The 20,783-nt window shown below is 41.1% G+C and overlaps 2 protein-coding genes across 5 annotated transcripts in view; one reads left to right on the top strand and one right to left on the bottom strand.

Annotated features, from left to right (window-relative positions):
- The window catches only part of LOC105568800 (ryanodine receptor 44F), a 39,215-nt gene extending 21,496 nt beyond the window's left edge, over positions 1–17,719 (bottom strand). The window contains exons 1-18 of one of the 4 annotated variants that reach the window (XM_012024761.1): positions 17,434–17,719; positions 15,008–15,406; positions 8,007–8,111; positions 7,832–7,930; positions 6,902–6,916; positions 6,119–6,196; positions 5,961–6,036; positions 5,590–5,702; positions 5,301–5,500; positions 4,948–5,130; positions 4,683–4,854; positions 4,352–4,521; positions 4,067–4,191; positions 3,631–4,001; positions 3,193–3,524; positions 1,905–3,013; positions 1,553–1,761; positions 979–1,078 (exon numbers count right to left, since the gene is read on the bottom strand). In XM_012024761.1, the coding sequence (XP_011880151.1) occupies positions 979–1,078; positions 1,553–1,761; positions 1,905–3,013; positions 3,193–3,524; positions 3,631–4,001; positions 4,067–4,191; positions 4,352–4,521; positions 4,683–4,854; positions 4,948–5,130; positions 5,301–5,500; positions 5,590–5,702; positions 5,961–6,036; positions 6,119–6,196; positions 6,902–6,916; positions 7,832–7,930; positions 8,007–8,111; positions 15,008–15,061 (3,511 nt within the window). In that variant the 5' untranslated portion in view covers positions 15,062–15,406; positions 17,434–17,719. Of the gene's footprint in view, positions 1–418; positions 519–978; positions 1,079–1,552; positions 1,762–1,904; positions 3,014–3,192; positions 3,525–3,630; positions 4,002–4,066; positions 4,192–4,351; positions 4,522–4,682; positions 4,855–4,947; positions 5,131–5,300; positions 5,501–5,589; positions 5,703–5,960; positions 6,037–6,118; positions 6,197–6,901; positions 6,917–7,831; positions 7,931–8,006; positions 8,112–15,007; positions 15,407–17,433 lie in introns of all 4 variants that reach the window. The other 3 variants (XM_012024762.1, XM_012024764.1, XM_012024763.1) reach the window with 3 other exon arrangements.
- Positions 17,720–19,074: 1,355 nt separating this feature from the next.
- Positions 19,075–20,780, top strand: LOC105568798 (ER membrane protein complex subunit 6). The gene is made up of 5 exons (XM_012024760.1): positions 19,075–19,231; positions 19,553–19,713; positions 19,786–19,878; positions 20,026–20,045; positions 20,614–20,780. Exons 1-5 carry the CDS (start codon positions 19,192–19,194, stop codon positions 20,642–20,644), a joined length of 345 nt encoding a protein of 114 aa, XP_011880150.1. The 5' UTR covers positions 19,075–19,191; the 3' UTR covers positions 20,645–20,780.
- Positions 20,781–20,783: the final 3 nt, after the last annotated feature.

The raw sequence follows: 20,783 nt of genomic DNA, 5'->3' as shown, positions 1-20,783 counted from the left end.
ACTGCTTCTTTTGTTCAAGCGATCGTCGCAACGGAGTCTTCTTATTGGAAAAGCTTAAGTGAAATGATTATTCCTCGAGGTGCGTGACGCGAAAATTTTGCCTGACAAACGTCTGTTTAGGTATCGAATGATTCTAAAGTTATTTGGCCGCGCTTTGTGTTAAACATTATTTCGTACAAATAATGATTAGTTATTTCAATTTTTACGCCGTTATATTTTTTTATTCTATACAACTCGTATTTCTATTCAGTTAATATTATACTAAACGTAACTATCTAAGGAATAAATATGCGGAAAAATAATTTGTTTAAAAAATTGCAATGTCTGTATCCAGTAATCTATCACTAGAGATCAAATTGTATGTGTATAGCTTGAAATATGGCAGCGCTGAAGCGTTCGCTTAAAAATTCCGTCTTACTAATCGTTCGGTCAATTAGATCCAGGAAAACACCGACAACGTCTCCGACCTGCCATTGTTTGCCGAATGTTTCGGCCGTGCCCGAGTATACTTTTTCCTCCTTTAAAACAGAATGTTCACCAGTTCAAGGACACTTTCGCTCGGGAAGATTGGGACAGACCGGCAATCGAGATACTCTATTTTTACCCGCGGTCTAAGATACCTTGTACACACTTGTCTTCCATCGCTATTAATACGCATCTCGTCTATGTTTGTGCAACATTAAAGTTTCGGCACAGTTTGATGCACAGTTAAATAAGATACCACAGAAAATTCGCGATCCCCTCCCCCTCGATATCAATAAAAGATTAAGCCACACTTCGCCGAATGAAATTTTATCAGCGATTTTATTTGTCTTTGGGACAAGGATGCAAGAATGTAAAACCAAATTCAACATAAAAAGAGACATAAAGAGCGAGACAAAGACAATAGTAGTGACGAGAAAACTCAGGAAAAGAAATGATGTGTATATGTATAGTGGGGCCTCTAAGATTGGCTAACTTGGGAAATGGGACTCTTACTGATCGTTCGGTCTGCCACGTCAATGAAACATCCAACTATGTCGCCCACTTGATATTTGTGACCAAATGACTCGTGGGTGCCAGCGTGCACTTTGGTCACCTGACATTCATGTTCTTATGGATTATTCATGTTTCACAGATCGCGAAGAGCGCTTATTGTTAACATTCGCATTCGTTCTCGCAACACAAGGACTACCCTGTACAGATTGCACGCGACCTCCCTGATTAATATTTTTGTAAAAATTAATTAAGCACGAACTTTTTAAAGTCCATATAAGGTCTCACCTTTCGTGGCTATAATAATAGTTTGTTATACAAAATAATATTTTAGAAAACGTCCTTCTTTTTTGTTAAAGATGCGGCGAATTTGAATTTAATTTGCAGAAAAATATTTTCACTTTTGCTTTCTGCATTTTGTTTATTTTATTCCAAATTAAATCTATAATACATTTTATCGAAAGATGCTGAAAGAGACTGAATTAGCGTTTTAACAAATTTCATTGAACGTTGTCCGTCGTCCTAATTTCGATTGTTAAATTGCGGAAAGGGAGAAATAGAGAAATTATACACTTACGTTATAACCGTCAAATGCCCAAGTACTTTCATCACTGCCCAGCATACTTCCAGGCATGCAGTCGGCTTTCGCCCAACCGACTCGCATAGGTCCGGCTGTGAGAACCTCGAACTCGAAATACCATTTTCCACTACTGACCGCGTAATGCTTCTCAACCCTGTAAGTCCTAAAGGATAACTGTCGTAACCTGCTGGCTTCCAAAAGCAATGCTATAACAAACAGTAGATACATTATTAATATGTATCCACCGAAATCTCAAAAATATGTTTAAAACAAGTAGAAGAATTGCATCGCTTATTTCAATGCAATTTTAAATTAAACGAGTGCATTCAGCAAGAATTAAAAGTCTCACCCTCGTGCTGTTCTCCGGTGGGTGGATCAAGCATATATCCGTAAACCAACAGAGTCCTGACAGTTTCGCTGGCCGTATCCCGATTGGCCTTTTTTATGGCTTCATCGACTTTCGCATACGGTACCAAGTGGGGACTTCTTCTCATCTCCGAGTCTTCGTTTAGTCCGTACGTCCATCCTTGGCTGATTCTCTCCTTTGCCCAGAGATTGTGCGTGTTCTCCGCCAGTTGATCAACGAGTTCCTCCATTTTCGGGGTTAATGTGATCGCAGACAGATCAAGCGGCGCCGGTTTATATCCACTGCTCTGTAGAAACGGCTCATTTGGCAGCCTCAGGGTCTTTATTCTGGACGGCGGCTTGTCCATGGTAATGTAATAGCCCAGAGCCAAAACGGTCTTCAGGGTCTGCACGGCCAGTTGAGTGTCGTAGCGCTTCTCCGCGGCTGGCAGTCGCTCGAACTGAACTATGCAGGGGTGTATCTTCCTGATGTCGTCCCTGACCTCGCCATAGATCCAACCGGCCTCGATTTTGTTCATCGCCCACATCTCGTGGATGTTCTCCGCCAGTTTATCCCTGATCTGCTCGACATAGGCGGGCAGGTTGATCATGGTAGTGTCAACTGGTGCCGGAACGAAGGCAGTGTCGTCCTCGACTAGCCACGGACCCGCTAGAACCACCTTGTTCATGTTACCGAAGTAAAAGCACGGATCTAGCGACAGAATTTGTTGTGGCAGCAGACTCTCTACCAACGGCGAGAACTCTTCCTGCGGCTGGAACTTGAGTCGGCCGTGATCGCCGCCCAACAGAAATCTACAGGAAAGTTTGGACGAGCAGCTGATAGCGGGGAAGAACATACCGTCCAGATTGAAGTTCCGAAAAGACCCCATAACGTGAGTGCCATTGAAAGTAAACGTTATCACTGGCACCGTCAAATCCAAAGCGCAACCGATCACATCGCTCTTTCGTATGTAAGGCTCGGTGGCATTCTGAACCACCTGCGTCTTCCTGCCACCGGTCCACAGATGAGCGCCGTCGAATCCGAACGAGTACAAATCATCACCGACACCATTTCCGCCCCATTTCTCGCCACCGCCGGGATACGGCATATAACTGCGAGGAAAAAAAAACAAATTTGCATTATTGAACTTCTCGAGAATGCAAAATTTAAAACTTAATTAAATACCGAAGACAGGTAGCTACCATTCTGAGAAATTGCAACTAACTTTTAATTGGTTTTGGCGCTCTAAAAGTAAATGAAGACTCAGAAAATGTAATCTAACTTAATTTACCCGGCGGTGTTCGCCCATCCGATTCTCAAATGCGGCATCATGTGAGTCGTCTGTTCAATGTGATCCACGGTGACCTCAAAATACCACTTTTGATAAAGAGCCGAGCCCTCGACTCTGCCGACAAATATATTCGGCCTGACGCTCGCCACGTGATCCACCAGCTGCGTTTGGAGGAGCAAATTTTTTCCAGGCAGCAGAAAGTCGCAAATGTTATTTTGCGAAGAGCGTACCGCGACGCCGTTACCGACGCACAGCGAACACAAGACGTCCAGAACCTTTGGATCCCTGCCGTGTTTTTCCAACAGAGAAATAATTACTTTTATATGCTCGTCCTGAAAAAATCAAATTTACTTTACAATTCAATTTTACGAACTATTCCATATAATTTTTATTTGCGAAAATATTTCTGCTCGTCAAATAGCTAAAGACGACACGAACCCTCATCATGTTCAAAGCCTCAGGCGAATCAATCAGAACGCAGTGAAGTACATCCAACATCCCGGTTCCCTCGCTGGAAGCCTGCGAGCCCAATCGGCTGAACAGCCAATTGAGACGATTACTGTTGGCGAACTGGGCGCAGTTGGTGTGATTTCCCTTGATAATGGCCGCCAGTAGTTGATAGAGATACCCGGATATCTGATCCCATGCTTGACCACTCTCGTCGCCGGAAAGAGCGACGAGAAATCCTTGCGACGTGATCACGTTAATCTTGTCAATAGCTTCAAGAATCAGATTCAGTATACCCTCCTCTTGAAACAGATCCTGACGATTCCTGAGAGCTCGAAATTTATTCTGTTTCTCTTCGTGTTCTGAAAGAATCTATCGTTAGCAGGGTAATCTAAAGAGACTTGCAAGGAGAAGAGTATTCTCTTACCCATGTCGTCTTCGGGTTGAGCAAAATAATTAATTAAGTCTTCAAGACACATTACCATCTCGTTAAGATTTACATTTTGAAAGAACATGGACGCTCTTCTATTCACCTGCAGCGTTTCTAGGCCTCTAAAACGTATTCGATATTTTTAGCAAAACTCCTATTCCGTTTTCTCCCTACCGGTATCCGATATTTTTTTCATCTACCTCTCATACTTCTATATATAGTATGTAACTTCCTTTTATCTTGTTTTGCGTTTTAAAAATATTTTTAATTGCAAAAACTTACGTGATGAATTGAGTAAACAAGCTACTGCACTTTCTGATGACGCGGGCAGTGCGAGATTCCTCTTCCTGAGATCTGGAAAAATCTAAACCGTCGTCCATCTTACCCTCTTCGTGGAGTACCGCCTGTTTCTCTTCGACTTTTCCGACCCCCTTCTTTTTCGTCTCGTAGGACTAAAATAATATCGCGGGATAAAGTTATATCACAATTTTTACCATAATTCCCGACTTAATCATTTAAACGTATTTTATTCAAGTCGATAAAGTTAGTTAAAGTTATATTGTTTTCTATTTTATATGTTGTTATATAGAAAAAAATTATCTCTCTTATTTACTTTATAAGACACCCAGAGGCACGTGGTGGCGTGTTGCATAATAACGGTAGAGTCACCGTATTTGATAATCGGCATTCCGATGACTTCCAGATCCTTGTCCTCGAGCACGATCTTCTGATCGTCCTTCTCTTGGCGCAGCCAGAACGTCGAAGTTTCGATCGTCGCCTCGTTCCTTCGAAAAAAAAAAATAATAATTTAGGAAACATTATCACGAGCCTCTAAGAATCGCCGTGACCCTTGAACTTTTCTAAAAATAAATATTAACCTATCGACCAGATAGAGCTCGTTATTCTCCTTTACGCCGAGATAACGTCCGGTTGTCAAGTGCCTGATCCTCATAGGATGCAGCCAGTTGATGAAACCGCCCGCCCATTTTGTCCTTGCGAGCTCTAGTCTCCACAATGATCTCGCTTGGCTCATTACGCTACCGCCCTCGTAGATTACGAGGCTGTAAAACGACGAAGAAAATATCTGTAAAACGATTATTTCTAATCTCTCTTCTATTTTCAAGATTGCGATATTTTTTTATATTTTACGCTACTCTCGTAACAATAAAAAAGATTGTGTTATCGAAATAGAATATATATTTATACGCTGCATGCGTGATCAAGAGCTTACTTTTGACTGGGCCCTGGACTCCATGTCGACGGTATAGTCAAGCACTCGTCGCCGCCGTGGAAGAACCTCAATACGTCGCCGCCGAAAACGTAACCGACGTACTTCATCCTGCTGATACCGGTACCATACGGCTGCACGGACCAATGCGTCACGTGAAAAGACGCGTTCACCACCGACAGGTCATTTTCTTTCGTCGTGTGCTGGAACGCGAGAGACACGAGTCTTTGTTTTCCACATTTTACACCAGTTATCCTTGGAGACTTTATTACGTTCGACATGTCGCACCTACCAAATATCGTTCGGTGGCGACAGACACCAAAATAAGGTCGTCACCCACGCGCACCTTCTCACCCTCGGATCTCTGCTTGGAGGCGGGGTGCACGGTCCACCAACACGCCTCACCTTTGGAGAATAAAACTTTCAGAAATTCCGAACGAATCCCGAGATTCCATTCGCGTTTCTCGACCCGCGAAAAGTTTATCAGCTTTACATACAGCTTGAATTTTATTTCAATTTTGTTAAAAAGTTATAATTGCATTTAAGAAGTGGTTATTCAGGAATGTTCAACAGAGCGGCATATTATACCGGAGTAAAGAGAAATAACGTTAACTTCGATAAAAGAATTTGTTGAGCGCCGAAGCGTAATTGCGTTGCACCGACCATGAGAATGTTCCTGTAGACCGACGTCGAAGGATAGCTTATCGTTCGACGAACTCGTGGACAGGCACGCCAGGTACTGCGGTACACGATCACAGATTTACGTAACCATGAAAAATTAATGTGGCATAACGGCGTTATTATAAAGAAGAGCAATTTACCATGTCGCTGTTTAGATGTCGCAATAATATGGCGTTACCGTATAGTAAGGTCCTGTGCCCTGACCCGGTGCCCTTTCCCTGGAAGCATCAAAGGATTGGTCAAAGCCCTTGCAACCCCTCGCGTGCTCGATAGTATTCCTCTCTACGTATATACCGTACGACATTTTAATAGTACGCAAAATAACAGTTTCTTAGACAACTTCTACAAGCGTACTGATAAGAGAAGGCCATAAATGCTGGTCAAGCTACGATGCGAAGCTCACGAGGCGCAAATCGAAGACACAGATTGTTAAACGTGTTTTTAATGTATGTAGATGATTAATTCATTCAGCAGCAAAACGAAAGAAAGCCGTTGCTTTTATTAGTTCCAACATGTTTGCGTTATATTATTAACCGTAGTTCTTCAGGCATGATCGCTTAATCGATCGATGGGTGAAATAATATTTCGATATTTGGAGAAAAAAAGTGCAAGACTAGACGTGCAAGAGAAATCAAATATTACTAGAGATACTTAGATTGGAAGTGATACGAGTTATTGATTTAAAAAATTGAACAAATCAGATTATTAAAAAATTCTGACTATTTAATTTAATTTGTAATCTGCATCGCGTGCGATCTTTATGTGAAGACAAAATTTGGCTAAGGCTATTGCCACAAAGTGAATAGCTCGTATCTTCACCCAAATTCGATCGGACAATACGACGTTTTAGCACACAAACAAATGATCGTTTTACCCAAAAGCACGTTACGGCGCCCCGCAGATGGTATGTAAATTGTACTTACTAAACTGTCTTGTTGCTGCAAAGAAAAACATAAAAGGCAATGAATCTCGTACATCAAGTGTCGAATTCAGATTTGTTGAAAGAAAGAGAGAAAAAAAGACAGAGAGAGAGAGAGAGAGAGAGAGAGAGGAGACGATATAGTAATTCTGCGAAATCTCGTTTTGCGATTGATGATCAACGATGGGTCTCGATTAATTTATTTTTAGATGGTGTTTTATTCTTTACATGATGCCAACATGTTTCGAATGACAAAATCACAGGTGGAAATGATAAACAGAATGAGAAAACGTGAAATTGAAATCTTTTAACACGACTATGGAACACATGCCACAATCATACGGATAAGGGGTGCGGTGATAGCTAGGGTTTGCGTGCGGATGTGCATTCAAGAGAAGCTATTCCGACGTATCAGGAACTTTTCGAAAAATTACTCGGAGAGATCGAGCCAGACCTAACGGGTCTGATGGACAAAGCTGTCTAGAAGATATCCCAATCTTTTCTGGGATATCGTCCAAGCGTTTCTCAAACATCTCGTAAACCTGTGTTCTTGGGGGATTTTTTCACATTTTACACAGAGAGAGGCAAGGGGGCGCGTTTTATGGCCCACTCCTATGCAGGTTGAGCGCGTGTAGTAGCCTAATATTTGATGACTAATTTGGAATTGTAAAGAGCGTCTAATCGCGAGGCGGGATCGTGCTGTTCACACGAATTACAATTAGCTTGATCGTATGAATCGAGCTCGGCTATGTGAGCCTCGTCGTTTGTAGTCACGTGTTCGATCGTTCACCTCTTTTGAAATGAGGGTGTCGCTGTTTCTTTGATGGCACGAATGTTGAATAAAAGCTACGACTATTCCCTGGATCTACGAATTTCGTTGGCAAAGCTGAAGTCATACGAGTGTACTATATTAAGCAGATAACTTATACATTACCGTCTCGGAGCCGGCAGCGGTGACCAATTCCTGCAAGGCCCTCACCGAGAGGGCCTGCTCTATCACGAATACGCATTGCGACAGGTCTGGCGGTATGTTCTGGAAGAATGGGATAATTAATGCACACGAGAGAACGAGACGAGGGAAACTGTCCGTGAAATTCGCAGTCGGTTACCTTATCCGCGATATTCTCCAGGAAACAATGTCGATTACCGAAACCCTCAGCTGCCAAACAGACCCTCTCTCCTGTTGCGGTACAGGACAGGCATACCATATCCTCCTGTAAATTTCAGATGATATCTTTATATATGCTCTGCACAATAATAATTTATTTCATTTCTTTTAAGTCGCTTTATCTTTTTCTAATCGGTCTTGAGACTGAGAACAGTAATTTTAGAATAATTTTATAAAATTCTTTAAAAAATCATTCATTATTAGAGTAAATCTTAAACAACTACATTATATATGTATATAATTTTCAAAATTATAATTTGCAGTAAACTGTCGATTTGCATTCATCTTGTAATCGAAATTTATCGCACTGCAAATTAACAGGAGACCTCAGCGCGGATTTCTCTCGTGATTGCATCGCGTTAATGTTTGCTGCAATAATGCGCAATTCCGCCCAACGATTTTGTGACCCACAACAGGCGATTCCACAGAGTAACGGCGCACACATGAGTCTTATAAATCGGGGGTCGATATCATGTCGACGTACCAATATCGTCGATCTGAACGATCGCTTTGAAAAATGTTCGCTGCGATGGTAATAACACTTTTGCGAAATCGCGTGAATTATATATGATGCCGGCCGAACGACAGTACGCGGCCGCCGTGCCAAAACCAATTTGGACGACCTCAAGAATGCACGAGGAGCGGATACGCGAGTATGCCGGCTTCGAGTGCACCTCGTAATCTTTGGACGACGCGTCGCGTCGAGGAACGGCGTTATTTAACGCAGATTCGCAATAACGTCGCGCCTCGAAAAGCTCGTTGAGTGAGTCACTCGATTTGCGTCGTTCGATTTTAACCCTTAAATGCGTAGATTCTGTTCGCCTGCATACTGGATTTTACTGTGAACCTTTCCAGGCGCCGTCCTCTTTACCCTTTCCTCTTGTTGCAATCTCAAAGTTATTAATTTCTTATATTTTTTCTTACAGTTAGCTAACTACTTAATCAAAGAATTGTGTATTTATGCTCTTCAACCTTAAGCGAAGATATTAAAGATAAAGAAGAGAAAGAGATTGGGGTGAACTGTATGCATCTGTGAAAAATTTATAAGCGACTCTAGAAACTGGGTCGAAAGTCTCACAGGGAAAAATTGTTTTTTATCTCGTTACTTCTACAGTATGTTTGGGTTGGATGTCTTCAGTGCTCAATCGGTACACACCTATATGTATATAAATTACGTAATGATGAGTTGCTGTAAAATGAGATCGTACCGTGGTTAATAATTTCCAAGCCCAGTTTCAGTGACGTGAAGAAAATTAATACCGGTGGCAATCGTCTAAGTGCTCTTCTTCTTAACATCGTTCTAAATGTATGATTTTATTGAAAATCTCGTATAAAATTATTTAACTGTTATCGCAAATGTATAAGACACTTTTTAGAGAATTTTAAATCGTTATTTTATTATAAATTACAGTAAATCGTTTACGAATTAAAGTAGATTAAACACGCGCGCGTTGTCATTCTTTGGTTAAAAACCTGGATAGTACCTGCAAGTGTTTTATGCGCGAAATATTATAGTATTCTCCAATTTGCGACGTTAATCAGCATGATTTATTAGCAATCAAGAATGTGACAACAATGTAGCTAAAGCAATCAATCGATTATAGAGTTAAATTGAAATCGACGGCAGAACCTGGGTCGCAGGATTGTTCGTGCAAAATGAAATTGCTTTACATGACCATATTAACCGAACCCAGTGAAAACAGAAAGGGGATACGTGACATTTTATCCGAAATTAAGCGAAATGTTAAAAAAATGTTTTTTTTTTATGAAAACATACCTTAAGAGATTTCTTCAGAGCAAAGTAATACCAAATCTACTGAAGAATTCATAAAACAGTTTTTTGGTTTTTCTCAAATATGACTTTGTCACATGTGCATACATTTTCTGTTTTAACCGATTCAATTTTATCTTATCGTCATATCACATCCTTCTTTTCTCTCTGTATGTTTTAATCAGTAACAATGTAATCTGAATATTCTCAATTGTTGGATGTAGTCAGCGATGTGCGACGGCGCGCGTAACTGTGAACGTGCACGCACATCCCCGACGTGCTCAGTTCGAAAAAATTAAAATGCAACGGAGAGAAATGCATAAGCAATGTCAAAGGACACATTAACATAACTTCCTGCCAGGTTAAACGGAATGGCACGCGATTCGCCATACGTAAGCCCGTATATTTGCTTTTGAGACACGCGAAGGACCGAAAGTTTCCGCTGGAAATTTGGCAAGCAAGCTTATATTAATCTTGTTTATCGAGATATTGATAAAATAAAACGCAATCGGCCAATTCGCTGTTGACGCGAACAATTTCATAAATTGTCAATTTGACCAACGTTAATTACGCGAAATAATTATTTTTCCAATTTTTAATTCGCGAGTTTCTATAACTGTTTTCACTTTCTGCGAGAAACTTAAAAGACAAAAATAAAAATTTCTAATTGAGAAATTATTAAAAAAGTATAAGCACCTTCTTTCCATATCACTTTCATAATTATGTTTACATATCTTTTCTTGAAAATATTATTATAATTTTTTCTTGTTTTATAATAACTGTGTCAAACATGTGATTCAATTTCTTTCTGCGATGTTTAAAATATATTGATTTTACTTCTTAATAAGAGTAATATCATAGATTATGTTAACGTAATTGCGCAGAGTTTTATATTCAATTTTATCTCTTGAAATAATTGTTTGTAATTTGGCGGATTAACGCGCGACGTATGCGCCGATAATGAACGTACACCGTTTACTTCCGGCGTCCGGTGACGATCGAAACCACAACATATTGCGGCATAGGTCAAGGCTAAACCTTCATTTTACAAGCAGACAACTCCTATAATTCTATCAAACCAACAAATGACCATAAATCATTTTTACCCTTCACACATTTATATATGTTGCACATTTCAAGACTTCTTAATTAGATACACAAAAGAAAAAAAAGACTCGTGCACGATGCGAGAGAAATTACGTGTAGTTTATCACATTTACGATTGAAGATAATCGGCGCTGTTATAAAATCGTTTTAAAATCATAATCCCCTGAAAGTTTGTCTCTTCAAAGAGTCCGATCTTAACTTAATCCTTTCCAATTTAAGTTCTCCGAAGTTAACTTAATAGTTTGTGGCTTCCTTAATTTGTTGGAAACATCAGCGTGCAAAGTGATGGGGGATTTGATAAACATACCACTAAAAAAGCGAGCCCCGTGACGGCATCACTGAGCTGGAAGAGGCTTTATAGAAAGATGTTCCCGTCGTGCATGTACTATATCGTTTGTTGTTCGATACTCTCGGTGCATCCGACGCTGCATCGCGGTGTATTAATTATAAATTCATCACTTTTTGATGCGACATCACTAATGAAAGCTACGCGAGCTGTATCGATCAGAATAGCGCCGCATTAAATTCTAAAATTAACTAAAAGCGATTAGCTTTAAAGAAGCGACTTTAAAGAAGAACCCCGATAACGTACCGACGTGTCGCGGGAACTTCGCTGGATTTCTATGCAGCGACATGTAACGTGCGCAGCACGTGTCGCAAAGTTCCGTCAGCAAACTGCACAATGAATCACTCGACTGTAAGTCTCCTCGAAGACGTCGAGGCGAAATTGTAATTAATTAGAAATGACATTATCTTTAATGAAAGATTTGATGAAAGAATTTCGAGATATCATTCATTAACGATTACATCGTTATACTCTTTTTCTTTTTCATTCTGTTCGTATGGAGATTGGAATCATTTATGTTTCGAAATCTGAAAATTGCGTTGTAAATTTTCTTTATTCAAACTTTCTGCATGAATTAACAAATCGCAATAAATTAAAATTCAAGCTAACACTTGTTGGGTTCCTGTTTTGTTGGGAAGCAATTTTTGCGACGAAGTTGAAACGACCGCAATTACGAAGTTATATACAAATTTAACTTTACACGAACTTTATTCCCGAAGGCGAGAGTACGCGCGTGCATATTCTCGATCTTATTAGAAAATTATCGTTATCGCGACGTCGCTGTAATCGATAGGTCCTATTCGTCGACTTTTTCGAGCGTGCGAAGTGAGAAGATGAAGTTCGTAAAACTTCAGATGTTTTCATGCGGGCGACATTTCGCTTTCCTTTCGAAACCAAGTCAAATTATCAAGTGAAAATTGCGACGGCAGATAACGGCGGGAGATGGATGAGCCTAACATTTACGAAAGCGGATCCGACGATGGCGGGTAAGCGATACTCCATGCTCCGCTGTCGTGTTCGGCTGCATAATCCATTCGCAGGAGGGGTAGCCTGTCGAGAGGCGCAAATATGACGTTTCATGTAAGAACGCGAACGATTCATTTCCCGACATCGATCTTGGCAAATTTTGCACGGCACTTTATTGCGATATGAATCCAGCGGAAATGTATTTTCGCACGCGATTCCGCCACATCGATTCTTTAAGGCCTCTTAATCCCGCGAAGACAGGCGCGACCGTGTCGATGATCGAGGTAGTTGCCTTAGAGAACAATCGACTTGTCTCATTCCCGCGTGCTCTATATACACATACGTATATACCTCGTGGTCGTAAAAGTTTCGCCGCGAGTCATAAAGTGAGTCGAACAGTAGTTTGCGAATGACTTCGAAGAAAAACCAGAAGTTTCGCAAAAATCGATTTCATTCCTTTTAATCGCCCATAGCGTGTGTTGCACTAAATGCGCGCCTTAATAATTTTGAAGGAAAAATTATAAAAGTATGCACAATAATGAGATAAACCGGCGAAAACTCTTTGCAGAAGTGTTACTAAAGAATTGGCTAAAGAAGTGCGCGAGCAGACGAAGGATACCGATGCTGAGAAAGCGCGTATGGATCGCTGTCAGCGAAGGGCCGAAAGAAAAGCGGTCTGCCGCTGTGGCCAGAATTCGAAAAAGAGATCTAGATCCAGAAGGAGAATACGGAGGATTGTTTCGCGGAATCCCTTCATCATTTTCTATCTCGAGATGTACTATAAGACGCCCGGAAAGCGCGTGACAGAAGTCGCCCGGCAAGCCGGCAAAGAATGGTGTGCCTTGCCTGAGGCAGAAAGGGTCAAGTATATACGTCTGGCAGAAAGAGAACGGAAAAGACGACGAAGGCCGGGAAGGACGAGGAAGTCCAGAAGAAGACGCATACGCCGCGACTAAGACGAGACCAATCGTTAAATGTTCCAGAAAGAAATTCGTCAGTACAGCAAGAAGTGCCAAAAAAGATGTTACATGAAAAGTAAGGGAAAGTAGAAAATAACTTACGCTGGATAAAATAACGTAAACGTTTCTGCCAAACTCGTTGAAACGCATTTGAATTTTTATTTTAGGTCGAAAAGCTGTAGCATGAAATGTTAACAAATTATTACGTGTACCTTCGGTATACATTTTGGAATTTTGAAACATCGAGTTTCGGATAGAGAAAGAGAGAGAAATGGAAGGAAATAGAAACGTTTGTTACGAACACGGAGAAAATTTATAAGACAGAAAACAATTCTGTACAATTTGTGAGCAGTTCTGCGTGGTGTGAATAGTTTTGAAACTATGTAATTTGTAATCAATTTTCAATTCCGTTTTTATATAAATATATATTTATTTAAAAAATTGAAATTTAAGTGCGCGATTAGCTCATTAAAAATTAAATACGCTAAGTATAATTATGTGAGAAAAATAGTTGCATTTGCGACTGACTGAAATATTCAAAATGTCTACGTGTAATTTTTTCGTAGTATAATAAGCAGCCACAGGTATCGAACAAATAATATGAACAAAGCATAAATTAAACGTCATAACGCAATGATAAAAGTACAAGGTTGTACTCAACGCGACCAACGTCTGATGATCTCTCTAGGTCAAACGGGGTCAAGGTTGTACTGGCACTTTAAGTGCTTCCATGTTTCGCTAAAATCACACACGGTTTTTCTAGTCACGACTTGCCATGTAAGAAATTGCATACGAGCATTTGTAAGTTGAAACAAATGCTCGGGCAGCTTTTCGGTCATTTTCGTATTCACATAAAGTTGAGCCCACCATTGATACAAATTACTAAATTATTACAAATTCTTTGAATTTTTAAAATCAAAACGTACATCGTAATTTTATTTTATTTGAAAACATATCTAACTATTAGATTTCTAGAATTGAACATTTTTTTCAGATTATTACGCGATACATCTGGTCGATATTTTCGCCGAGGTGCGTTACAGAAATCATAACTGTGAAGCTATGTACTGTAAGATAATCATTGTACTGCATCAATGCAATATGCGTAATACACCGGCTCGCCTCGCGCAATGCGAATCTCCTGTGTTGTGGCGCAAACAAAGTCCCGCCAACTGCCGCGTTGCAGTTGGTGGAACTTTGTTTGCGCCATTCATTCATTTTCACACGTACACATTACCGCATCATTGAACGCGAATCACCTCCCTGCTCTCGCGCGCTTTTTAGCGGGCAGCACTTGCTGGCATATTAGACACTCGGCTCGTTTCAAATCTAGCTATATATATTTTCCATGTGTACCTTGCGGGATTTGTAACGTCAATGATACATCAATGATAATCTTCGCCTGGCTTATCGTCGATAGATTCGTTGAAGCAGAAACACCCACTCAATATCCATCAGCGATTTAAATAGCTTTATTCCGCTGAATAGAAGAGAGATGGATCCAGAAAAGAAAATTAATCGTATGTTGTTAAAACTGCACCTCTAATCTCTTTTCACGCAAGCTCGACGGTCTTTAGACACTTTTAGCATTTCTGGATCATTAGTCGCGAGATGCTTATCAGCACTTCCCGGCATCATCTCCCGAGCTATTCCTCCTCGCATGCCAGAAGATAAGAATCTTGTGTCATCGCGTAAACTCTCTGATCGCAATCTCTCTGGCACCCCCGATAAACTTCGGAGCCAATGGTTCCTTGCTGTCACGCGATCTCCGAATAGCGAAGTAAGACACTTACCGTGCGGAGGAACGATACGTCATCCTGCTCGGAGCCACCCTCGCTGTCGGCCATCCCTTCGGCGCGCTTTCACGCGACCAGCCTCCTCCGTCTGCACCGTCACCCCTGCGCGCTCGTGCGTGCGTACGCGTACGCGCGAGTCCTGCGTGCGTATCTCGCGTGTCACTTCGTGTCCGAGGCACCCTTGTCGATGCTCGAGGCGGACGCGGTGGTCATGCACGGTGCCGCGTGGCTGGCATGCTCCTATCACTACACACGGGCTCCCGGCCTCCTCGTCTCGTCGGGAACGACGTCGAGGACGACGCGCGCTGAACCGTCGTAGGGCAACGACGATCACCCACTGCTGATCGGATGGCACCCAGACCGCTCGCCGACGTCTCTCGCGCAAGCGCCCAATACCTTCAATCAAATTCCGCATGCTCGAGATTGCGTTAACGTGAAAGATCCCACGTTACGCTGCCGTGTTACACGGCTTTCGCGTTACGCGGCCGTCCGTCTCACTATGCGAAATATGTTGGTTATTTTTCCATTTTTCTCCCTCGAATATATCTAAGTAACGCGATAGGAATGGCTCTCCAACTATGAAAACGCGCAACTTGAAACAGAATGGAATGGTCTTCTGTACGAGCTTTCTTTTTCGACAATTTCATATATTTCATTTTTAATTGAAAAGACAATTTTGAGTCTGTGTTCCAAGTAGAACATGCTGGCTTTTTATACGCTTCCTAAACGTTTGTAGAACATTGGATACATTTAAGCAACGTATATAAAACGTACACGAACCACCATGTGCTGTCTGGACAGTTATTTGGATTTTCCATCAAAGCTTCGGAATGGAGTAGCATCAAGTGTTTGTAAACAGCCTCGGTTATTAACGCTCATGTCTTATTAAATTATTCTAAATAGCGCATGACGAGACAGGTATATTTCGGCAATTTTGCAGTCGCGTAAAAATAGTTTCGAGCAAACGCATCTCTTTCACCGATGGACGCAAAGGCGAAGGTTCATAAATGAGTCATGAATGAGTGCTCCGTCGGATAACGTTACAAAATTAGAAAGTATCGCGTGAATTACGGGAGCAGCTGGATTTATTCGCAAATGTTTTTATCCGTGACGTCCCCGGCTGCTCTCGTAATCGAGATGCTTTCTAACTTTGTAAATCGCGCAAAATATCGCGATGCGATTTGCAGCATTTTGATATCTCGTTTGCATTTCAATTGGATGGATTTTTTAATTCTCTTTAACAGCATAGTAGGAAAAAAGAACAGTTTAGCGGCGACGATGCAATACATCGACACAGAATTACGCCTGGTTGATTTTGCCTTCTCTGTGAGTCTATTTCCAGCAACGCGACAGAAATAGATACACCCGCGATGGCTTACCGAAATATCCCCATGCGCTTAGGCGAGGGTCGCCTCCCCATTATCGCATTTAATATGTTAATCGAAGGTTAAGTATGTTTTGTCGGAAATCACGTGTGAGTGTCTGTCTTCGCAAAAATTTAGTTACAGAGATCGCGTTAACTGTGGAGGCCTCTCTACACTTATTATACTTGCGATAAAATCGCTGCAGGATGAACGAAATAAAAATTTTATAGAAAGTCAATAAAAGCTCTATGTGTTCTAACGCGTAACGTTCTATAAATATTTCTTATATCTTCATCGTTCGCGATATTGAACGTTTCATATCGGAGACGACGGTTCACTTTCAGATATTATTTCGCAGTGTGCCACAGTAGATCAAAATGGAACAGTAGTAATTTTATTTGTCAAAAAGATTGAATTTCTCGAGTCACTTAAAAATTTATTGATTCCAATGACAACTAACGAATGTCCCTTAAACTTTTTTACGTCGTCGTTTCTGGCAGAGTTATTTTAGAAAGCAGCATTGCATAAGAATATAAAACGGAGTTTTTACCCTTAGGACTGGCTGAATTTGAAATTGCGTGAAAATGTGAAATATACGCGAAACGTATGACGCTTTTGCCAAGTAATTAAGCGTTCATATTCATTTAACCAAGCCTGTCTTTAAAATTAAGTTAATGATTATATAGCGTGCGCTGAAGTCGCACACAAAATCGCTACCGTGATATTTCTTTGATGATATTCCAAGTACAATAGTCGCATTCATGATACAATAACTCCTAAACAACTACTCCGATATAGCTAATTAGCTAAGAATGCTCGGTTATCACGCAAAAAAAAGCACTACGATTTTCGAGAAGCACGTCACTCGAAGCATCACACACGCACAGTCTCGCATACGCACACACATACACACATTCACATACACACATGCACACACACCCTATGTGCAATAGGGTGCAACCGGTGGTTTCCTTCTCGAAGGGAACCACTTGACATGCGCGTATCCGCGAATGAGAAGAGATGAAATTAACCGTGACGATTCACCCCGAGAGAACTCACCTCGTCACAAATCGGCGGACTCTAGTCTCGCGACTTCGCGCAAGAAATTCGCGAACGCACGCACGCACGGCAATCGCGCCACCAGGATGCGAGGGATCGGGTATCTCGCGCTCGACCGAGGGCTTCTTCGGGGTACCGAGTCTCCTGCTTTCCTGACCGTGTGAGATCGAGCCCCCGCGACGGAATATCTGTCGGAGCTCGCGGACCTATGCCGAGCCGAGCGGAGCGACGGCTATTTTCAGCCTCGAGCCGAGCGGACCGCGCCACTCCGCTCCGCGCGTTTCGCATCATATACCTGAGAGAACCTCGGGGATTCGCGGTCGGAATCACCTGAGGATCGCGATGCGGACTTTTTCAGTTAATGTGCGACAAAATTGAAGGACGTGGACAACTTTATTATACCATAAAAATTTTATTGTTCGATATTATTCCTTTGTTTTATGTTTTCGAACGAATTACTTTCTTGCATCGTTCTTTGGAGGTCACGTATACCTTGCGACAACGACACGTAAGGCTCTCGGTGGCTACAAATTCGCGAGAAGTGGAACATAAGAAATTATTATAACGTTTGGAGTTTTTAAATTTTTTAAATGACTATTATTGCAATTAACTTTTTGTCCCGCAGGATATTATTTTAAAATTATTTTCAATCTTTACACAATATCCTATACAAACGTAAGAAACTAGTTACGTACGTTTATTTTTGTACATTTCGATAAAATAATTCCTCGAAAGAACTCATTTAGGCCCGGTTTTTCATTTTATGATTAACTATTAACCAAAAGTTAGCCGACTCTCCAGCCTTTTCGATGTTATTATCTAAGAAGAGACAGAGAATCGACTAACCTCGGGCTTACAATTAACCAGAAAGTGAAAAAAACCGGGCCTTATAATTTTACGTACAAGCGACAACGACATGTAAGACTCTCGGTGGCTACAAATTCGCGTTAAGTAGAACATTATAGTATAAGAAATTATTTTAACGTTTGAATTTTTATATTTTTAAAATGACCATTATCGCAATTAACTGTTTGTTCCGCAGGATATTATTTTAAAATTATTTTCAATCTTCGCACAATATCCTATACAAATGTAAGAAATTATTTATGTACGTTTATATTTTGTACGTTTCGATAGAATAATTCCTGGAAAGAACTCATTTATAATTTTACACGTCAAAGTCATACATTTCTCACGAGCGAATGCGTTGTACTGAATTAAAATTCACGATTTAATTCGACGCACAAGCTATCGCGGTAAATAAATCGTTTGGCGATATTCGGTTTATAACATTCTCAAATTTCAGCGAACGACTATTATAATCGTGCACCTCGCTTTTGTTGCCACCGATCCTTGCCAAGATTTTCAACGTAACGCATCATTGTCACAGGGACACGCGGCAGAGTGGATTCTTCAGGAAATAAATACAGTCTGCATTGTGTGCTCTCTAATCATTCGTCATTTAGCGGCAAATATCGAAGCGTACGAATCTGACCAAAGTCTGCGCGTCCATGTAACGTCACAATTGTTAGTAATCGATTGATAACCGGTAGACAGGCAATCATCGAACACCTGCGGGCTACGTGACAGCCTTTGAACTTGCCGCCGCCAGTGGCTCGAGTGCGCAGAAGCACTGACGTGTCTTGCTAGGAGTAGCCAGCTGACTAGAGGGACTGCGGGCTGGAGTCGTGTCGTTCATACCAGTCATCCCTTTATTTTTTTCGCTATTAGGTTAACGTCCCGCTAATTAACAAAGTAATGTTGGGGAAAATTAAAACGAAGCAGGAGAAGAGCGGCGGTAAGTGAGAGATTATTTTAATATCAAACACCACCGCGGCAGACGCGAGCAAGTTGAGAAACACCGTCTAGAGATCCTCTTCCAGAGGTTATGTTTGTTATTTATTTATTCGCCGTTTGCACGCAGCAGCGTGTAAATTAACAGAGTCGCGGTTTATCCGCGATGTGACATAATTATTGGGCTCGTCACGATCGACGAGTCTGAATTGTACATGAATTTCCGAATCTCGAAGAGAAGTTTCCGTAGTTCTCTTTTTTTTTTTATATCCAGTGGAATATTTTCCTAATTACAATCGCGATTAAGTACGACTACGTGTTGCAGAGATCATTGCGTATAGCGAGACGGCAGTTGCGAACAATGCTGCAGTTGTAGACTATTGTAAGATCTCGATGGCAGCTTTGTCGGGCGGCACAGCTGGACTGCTAGGCTTGACCGGGCTGTACGGATTCGGATTTTACGTCTTTGCGGTTTTCGGGCTGTGGGTAAGAGGCCGTGGTAGCATTGACAACAATTTCACGTAGTATCAGCAGTAATGCCACTGATCGTCTTCGCAGGCGATGCTGCTGATGAAGGCCGGCGGCCAGTGGAGGAAATATTTCATTAGCAGGCGGCATCTCTTGACCAGCGGATTCTTTGGCGGGCTTTGCGTATCCTTTGGAGTGACTCCTGCAGGCCGCTCTCTTAAAGTCGATCGGCGACAATCCATTGGTTGACTCTAAGAGAACGGTTTTCTTTATTTTCAGAGGCTGATCTCCATGTTTTCTTTTCCTTAACTCGCGCGAAACTTTCCACAGACGTACGTGTTATTCTGGACGTATCCTTTTTCACGATACACTTGGTACAAGTAATATGCAATAGATATAAACAGGGTTGGGTAGCATCTAAAAATTCAATAATTTTAACTTAACTTGGTTACATTATAAACCGTCAACCTTTAACTCAGTTTAGTTATATTTTATCGGTAACTGTTAACTTTTTAATTTCTTTGTATTATTAACTTTTAATTCAGTTAATTTCATTATGGGCTAACTTGTATCTTAACTATGTTAACCCATGTAACGCAATTACTATCCAACTGTAAGTTAAGTATTATCACACTTTTTGTATTCCCAGATTGCTTGAAAAGGACCAAAAACCATGGTCGAAACGTAGCGTTTCTTAAATAAAGAAAAGAAATTTTTGCCAGTTACGGTCAAATAATAAAGTATACTGGATTTGTTAACCAAGTTAAATTTTCAAAGCTGTTAACTTTAATTTTACTTAATTAAAAAAAAAAGGTAACTTACCCAACACTGAATACAAAGAATAGGCAACTTTAAGTATGTAGTTTTGGTAGGTGCGCAATATCGGAATGCTGTAAGTTTCTTAATGGTTGCAATCAGATTTTTATATGGAATGGTCCACGTCTATTGAGCGGGGGAAGAACGAACGGCTCGCAGCGATTGTGACATCACGCAATTATTTAAAGCTACGTAATTAATATAAGCCAGTCATTGTATTTATATTATTTAAGGATACTGACCAAATAAACGATGAAGCGTTCACGTGATGT

Source organism: Vollenhovia emeryi, unplaced genomic scaffold (genome assembly GCF_000949405.1).
Source record: "Vollenhovia emeryi isolate VEMERY1.0 unplaced genomic scaffold, V.emery_V1.0 DF939127.1, whole genome shotgun sequence".
Lineage (NCBI taxonomy): Eukaryota > Metazoa > Arthropoda > Insecta > Hymenoptera > Formicidae > Vollenhovia > Vollenhovia emeryi.
This window is presented reverse-complemented; position numbering and strand designations above follow the sequence as displayed.

Bases quoted from the DNA above. Each gene is read 5' to 3' on its own strand.
- LOC105568798 (XM_012024760.1), top strand. From the start codon at position 19,192: ATGTTGGGGAAAATTAAAACGAAGCAGGAGAAGAGCGGCG. The intron at 19,232-19,552 runs GTAAGTGAGAGA...TACGTGTTGCAG, and splicing joins GAAGCAGGAGAAGAGCGGCG to AGATCATTGCGTATAGCGAG. The intron at 20,046-20,613 runs GTATCCTTTTTC...GGTTGCAATCAG, and splicing joins ACGTACGTGTTATTCTGGAC to ATTTTTATATGGAATGGTCC.